The following is a 6658-nucleotide window of genomic DNA, read 5'->3' on the forward strand; positions in this document are numbered from 1 at the left end:
GAGAGAGGGAGAGAGAGGGATCGGTGCTAGCGGGGACCGTGATGTTAGCATCTGGTTAGCTAGCTGCACTAACGGACATAAGTAGCTGTTTCCACAACAAGCTGGAGGAGAGTCTTCCCCTGTCAGACTGAGGGGGCTCTTCATGTTGCTCTCAAAGTGCACCAGATTGATGCTTTCATCTTCAATATTTAAAAAAAAAAAAATCTTCCCGGGGGAACATCCCCCGGACCCCCCTAGAGGAGGTGAGAACCTAGAGGAGGTGAGGACCCCCCCTAGAGGAGGTGAGGTCCGCCCCCCACTCGCACATAGCACTTTACCCCTGCCTATATGCTGTGAGCTGATTATGGAGCCTTCATTGTAACAGTAATTCAGATGCAATTAGCCTATATAAAAGGCCTCAAATTGGAAGCATTGTCTGGGCCATCTTTTTCACTCAATTCTGCAATAGGTAGATCTCGTCTTTCACCTAGGCCGAGGTCGGTGATCTTGGGCTTAAAAAGGTTGGTGACCACTGCTATAAGGGAATACACCTTCCTGATTACGTAACCTGTTATATGTAATCTGTTACTCGGTTTAGCCTCGATTCCTCAGTCGCAGTAAAACGAGCTCCTGTAATGTGCAGACATTATCCTAAATGGTTCCTGGTGTCTCTCATCAGTGGAGAGCTCCCATTTGGGGACCCGTGGCAGGTAATTCTCCTTTTGACAGTGCAATTGAACCGGCCAGCACTGAAGGGCTTTTTGGCAATGAGCCATTTAGTGTAAGTGCTCTCAAGGCCAGCGAATGACACTTGTAGAGACAATGTCACCCCCACTGACACCATCAGCTGATTGTGTATTGAACAGAATGGAGGAGCGGTGCCTCCGGCCACAAGTATGCAGCGTTATTAGCAGGGTGAAATCGAAGGCGGGCGTCCAGGGAACAACGTCCTGTGGACACCCGGTGCCAAGGACACCTGACAGGCCGGGGGGGGGGGGGGGAGGCTTTCAACCGGCTCACTTCATAAGGTGCTGCATGACATAGTCTACAGAAACTTCTCTCAGAAAAGCTCTCAACACGCCAACACAGTGAAATGAAAGTGTTATTAAATGTATGATGTCAACAGATTTCACATACATGTATTAGGTTAGTTGAAAGCAATAATATTAAGTTGAACCCAATATTTTTTATTTAAACTTTCAATTAACCCAATACAGATGTTAATTCTGTTGACATAATACATTTAATTGAAGTCAAGGTTTCAGTGTACACATATTAAATGTTCCGCCTCCCCTTTGTTGTTTGGGGCTGGGTTTCTCTAAAAACTTTGTTCCTAATGCTGTTCCTTCGATACCCACCACTTAGCTGTGCAAACCAGTTTAAGGTTCAGGAGCTCTTTTCTTGAGTTATTTCAGGTACATCACCATGTTATGGACTAATTGCCCAAAGGCATTTTATGTATGAATTTACTCACTTAGAATAATATCACCATGACTGAAATACACCTCGCATCAAAAGAAACACAGGAGGACTTTTTTCTTTGAAGCACTTTTTGAAATGAGCTAGCACAGCTTCCAAAAAACCCACACTACTGAACACATTGTATACCGGCTGTTGAAGTTGCAAACAAACAGATATTTCAAATTGAATTTTGAAGAATCTTGGCCATATACAGAATAGTTTGTTATTCCTTCTATCAGTCTTTATGCTAAGCTAGGCTAACTACATCTTGCCTGCAGCTCCTTAACGTTCAGACATGAGTTTCTTATCTCACTTTGGGAACATAAGCAAACAGTTTATTTCCTAAATTGTTGAACTAATGAGTAGCACTGAATCAACAGTTATTCTATAGCCCATTGCTCCTATATTTGACACTTTTCTGTGGTTTCTCCCTTTCGGACAGCATCTGCAGCTCTTTGTCGGCTCCCCGGAGACACTGACATCCGGCGGAGCAGAAGCCACTGTCTCGAGTGATTGATGACCCCAGAATGGAGAGCAGAGAGATGGACAGATTCCTTTTATCAGGATTGAGGTCTGACTAGATTAAAATGCAGTTGTACAACGCCTCCTCCCCCCTTTTTTGCGTCCCCGTTGGCCTCCTTAGCAACCCCTCTCTATCCGAGTGAGTCACCTCACCTGACGGCTGCCACTTTTTCCCTCATCTTCTCTGCTGACCCCTCATCCCACCTCCCCACTCGAGGGGACATGGTGCGGACGTGGCCCACAGTGCGAGACTTTAACCAGTCACTTCAAAATTGACATAAGGTGTTTTGTTATTTGCTTCTGCAGGAACGTGTGCGAGACAATTCTCAGTGGAGCGGTCCTAACACCATTTGCACAAAGCTTGTTGGTTAAAGAAATGTATGAAATGTGTTGGAACATAAATCACAAGTCACTCTCCGCAGCTAACCACAATCAACTCTTAAAAAAACACGCAGACTGAAGAGGGGAAATTCTGCTTTCTCTTTCTGAGTGCTGATTAAAAGAAAAGAGACAATCACTCTCATTCACTGGCGCGCAGCTGCCTCATTGTTGATGGTGGAGTGGGAGATTTCTGTGGAGGTGCTAAAAAGATGCCTCAGTGAAAAGGGCCTGCGTTTGTTTTTCAGATGGCTCTCTAATGATTGGATGTGATTAACACAAATTATCTCACTTATCACAGCTCAACAGGCTCACACACAGTCTCTGGGTGCTTTCTCTTCTACACTACTTAACATGCATTTAATCAGACTCAGCAGTCAGTTCTCCAGACAGCAGCGGGCACATTTCTCTAAATCTCTGGATATGTAATTCCTCTAATACAAATGGAATAAAGCTATAGAATCAGTTTAACGTCAAAGTGTTAACTTCCATGTTAGGCTGAGCTTTGTTTGATGATATTATTTGATCAATGAAATCATTGCAAAAATTCACCTTTGTACTGTATACACATGATTAAAACACACTTGCACAAAGGTATACCCCTAACATATGTTTTGGATTTGTTTTCTGAATACAATTACAATACATAATATTACATTGTGATTATTACAGTTATACACTTAATTGAGCACAAAGTCTTAATATATTTAGATTTATAAAACTGAAATATTCTGCCTTTAGAGAGCAAATAATGATTTGTTTTACCCATGCAGAATAAAAAAAAAGTAACGAAGTATAAAACCATAATGACTCCAAGCTATAATAATGAAAATATGAATGCCGAACAATATTTAATGTTTAAATTAAAAGTATCTACTTTAAATGTATTTTTTATATTTCTTACAAATGTAAAAACAACACCAAACCCACAATGTGTTGATTCATCTCTTATACTGTACTGACTTCCCTTCCCTGTCTGTCAAACTCGTTTAGATGAGAGGTGATACAAAATAACATAATAACATCACAAGTCCCGCCCTCTTCTTCTCAGCGAAACAATGAGCTATGTCACTTTATTTTTACGAGATCTCAGCAATACACTTAGTATGATGTTACCATAACTGATAGAACTGCTGATCAGGGACTATAATCAGAAGCAGGTTAATGTGGTGCTATAGTGAATATTTGGTGTGTGTGTGTGTGTGTGTGTGTGTGTGTGTGTGTGTGTGTGTGTGTGTGTGTGTGTGTGTGTGTGTGTGTGTGTGTGTGTGTGTGTTTGTGTGTGTGTTCATGGTAATGAAGGAATATGTCACTTAGTGCAACAGTGGATACAAGATACAGAGGCATTCAAAAACACACAATGTTTTTAAGATACACTATCCTTGACTCTTTTTTCTGTAAACATGTCACTGTATGTGATGCTGAATGACCTCCCCCCCATCTGTGTGTGAGATTATATTACATGTTTTATGATGCAGTCATACTGAACTGTACCGTGCAGAGCCATCTATGTGTGACGCTGCGTTTAAGCTGCTGCCGGCTCTCTGGCCAACCACAGTTTGACCTCGTGACCCCGCAGGCACCGGGGGTCAGCCTGTCACAGCCCCCAGACCGGAAGTCACTGCTGGGACCCAGGTGAGGGTTATATGGTTATATGGAGGGCCGAGGGTCTTTAGAGAAACATAAAACTGCAAGGGGCTTGCAAGGGGGGAAATGAAAAATAGACATGTTAAACGTGCAGTCTGATGACACACACATGCAGGGGGAAATATGTAAAAAAATAAGTTTAATTTGAATGACCCCCCCTTCCCATGTATGTTATTTTGGATGTTTTCCTGACACCTCTCCGTGTCACATAGAGTATCAATTCACACACCTTTTTCTTATTGCAGCAAAGATAAAACTCAGCGAATGAGACAATGGTTTGTGAAAAAAATGTGTCGTTACAATCGAACAAAATAGATACAAAATGAAGAATGGAAAGTAAGCTGAGTGAAAAAGCTAGTTACCTCTACTCAAATTATTTGGAAACAATATCCATGCTTTCAAATAAATAAATAGGCTATTTTAATAAAACATTAAAATATAAATGTTGTTTTTTAAGCAGCCCTGTTCAATTTAACCAAGCAGTAAAAAAGACATGAATTTATGTGGCATATTTCCCTCTCTGAATTGTTTAGCATATATAAAATGTATTGATTAATACATAAAAACGTATATGAGACGTTCACAGGACTAAGGAATAATCTCATCAACAACAAACTCATCCGTTCTTATTGTTAATACAGACACACGAAGGATCTGAATGCAGATACATAAATGTATGTTAACATTGACTCTGACCTAAATTTGCTGAAATCTGATTTAATCTGATTGAACACCAAGTCAACGTTCCTGCACGTCAACATTTCCTCAAAGCGCTGGATGTGTGTGTGATGATGAAATATCAGAGGTGCTGCTGCTGTAAGGAGTAAGGGGTGTGTGTTTGGGCCAGCATAAATTGTGTTAGCTACTTAATTGAAAGACAATGGAGGACAAGATGTTGTGTGTAGTGTCACCCACGTGCTTCTGCACCACTATTGTCTGCTCTCCATCCCTGGGAGAGAGGAGACGGAGGGGTGAAAGGAGGAGGCGGAGGATGTGGGAGGAGGTGGGTTAGTTGACTGCTCTATATGTGTGTGTGTGTATGTGTGTGTGTGTGTGTGTGTGTGTGTGTGTGCGTGCGTGCGTGCGTGCGTGCGTGTGTGTGTGCGTGCGTGCAGGCAGAAGCACAGACGGCTCGTGGTAATTTGATGTGTGTCCCCGGGGATGTTTGATGGATTAATGCTAAGCAGCTCCCTCTTCCACAGCACCACCTGATCTTTGGGCTGCTGCCCCACATATAAAAGGCTGCAGAGTGCTGAGCTCAGCTAGTCCTATCTCGCTCTCTCTCTCTCTTTCTCGCTGCCTCTTTCTCCTTCGCCACTTTCTGTCTTCCTCTCCATCCTCCCTGTCCTCTGCTTCCTTTCTCTCTGTCTGCTGCTTTCTCTACATTTCCTCTTTCTCTTTCAATCCTGTACGGGACAGATTTCTTTGTCAAGCTTTTTTCAACCCTCCGCTGTTTGGCCCGCTGGAGGCCACCTGGAAGCTCTCTACATTTCTGCTCTTCTCTTTTTTCTATCAACATTTTTCTATGTTGCTCTAGCATCACTTTTGTTCTACAAGGGAAAGAAAATGCCACGTTCCTTTTTGGTGAAGCAGCCGAAGGTTCATGATTTCTCGTCTTCCAACTACTACCACCAGCAGCAGTGGGACGACTCCTACACTGTGACACATGCCATCACAGAGTCGGCCACTAACTTGGCAGTGCGCTTGAGTGAAAATGGTGAGTCCCTCTCTGAGTTTTCAACTTTTTGTGTATTTCTGCCGCAGCAGCTACTGATTTCTTCATTTGGAGATGATCCATGTAGTCCTCCACATTAAACTGGAGCAAGATAACCCATAATAACAGACGGAGAATCCTGCAGCGTTCATGTTGTTTGCTTTGTTACCTAATCTTTTCGAAATCCCCCAAAAAACCCACATGCATGGCTCCACCCCCCCCCCCCTTCCATATGCCACAGGACTTTTGTTTTCTAACTCTACGGATGCTAAATAGTATTCAGGTCACGCTGGCTCAATCTGCTTAACACTCAAAACAGATCACACAGCAGCCTTTAATACTATTGTGTACATGAATTATGTGATATATGAGTGTACACGCGCATTCAATCTGATGCAAGCCTTTGTCAGGTACAACTAGAAAGGAGGAAAAAAAGACTCTGGAGAAAGCAGATAGCCACATGGGACTGTGTTGTCCTTAGATGGTGCAGTTGCCCTTGAGTCTCTCCTCTCATCATGCAGTCCCCCCCCCCGTTCATCGCTCCATCTCTCTCCATCTGATCCTGCAGGATGTTAGATAGCCACAGGGAGTAGGATTGCAGCAACACAATCCATATGTGGAGCAGCGAGAGGTGATGGAACAGGGTTTTTAGAAGATGGGTATTGACTGGAAAATAGAGAGTGCTGCAGGTAATTCAATAAAGTGCAACATGAGCAGTGCACTGGCAGACAGGAGATTCTCATCCATGGGATTTCTGGATGTGAGAACAACCCTGTAATACAAGCAATATTGAGTGTGTGTGTGTGTGTGTGTGTGTGTGTGTGTGTGTGTGTGTGTGTGTGTGTTTGGCTCTGAGAAACATCCAAAGAAATGTGTGCCTTGAGCGGATTTAACACCCAAAGCCCCCCAAGAAATGTGTGCGCTTGAGCGGCATTAACACCCAAAGCCCCAAGTACC

At 43.1% G+C, this 6658-nt stretch overlaps 1 protein-coding gene across 1 annotated transcript in view; it reads left to right on the forward strand.

Annotated features, from left to right (window-relative positions):
- Nucleotides 1-5336: 5336 nt before the first annotated feature.
- Nucleotides 5337-6658, forward strand: part of LOC104960357 (transcriptional repressor scratch 2-like) — a 3661-nt gene continuing 2339 nt past the window's right edge. The window contains exon 1 of the mRNA XM_010788364.1: nt 5337-5704. Within this exon, the coding sequence (XP_010786666.1) occupies nt 5554-5704 (151 nt within the window). The 5' untranslated portion in view covers nt 5337-5553. The remainder of the gene's footprint in view (nt 5705-6658) is intronic.

Source organism: Notothenia coriiceps, unplaced genomic scaffold (assembly GCF_000735185.1).
Source record: "Notothenia coriiceps isolate Sejong01 unplaced genomic scaffold, NC01 NC01_scaffold00001362, whole genome shotgun sequence".
NCBI lineage: Eukaryota > Metazoa > Chordata > Actinopteri > Perciformes > Nototheniidae > Notothenia > Notothenia coriiceps.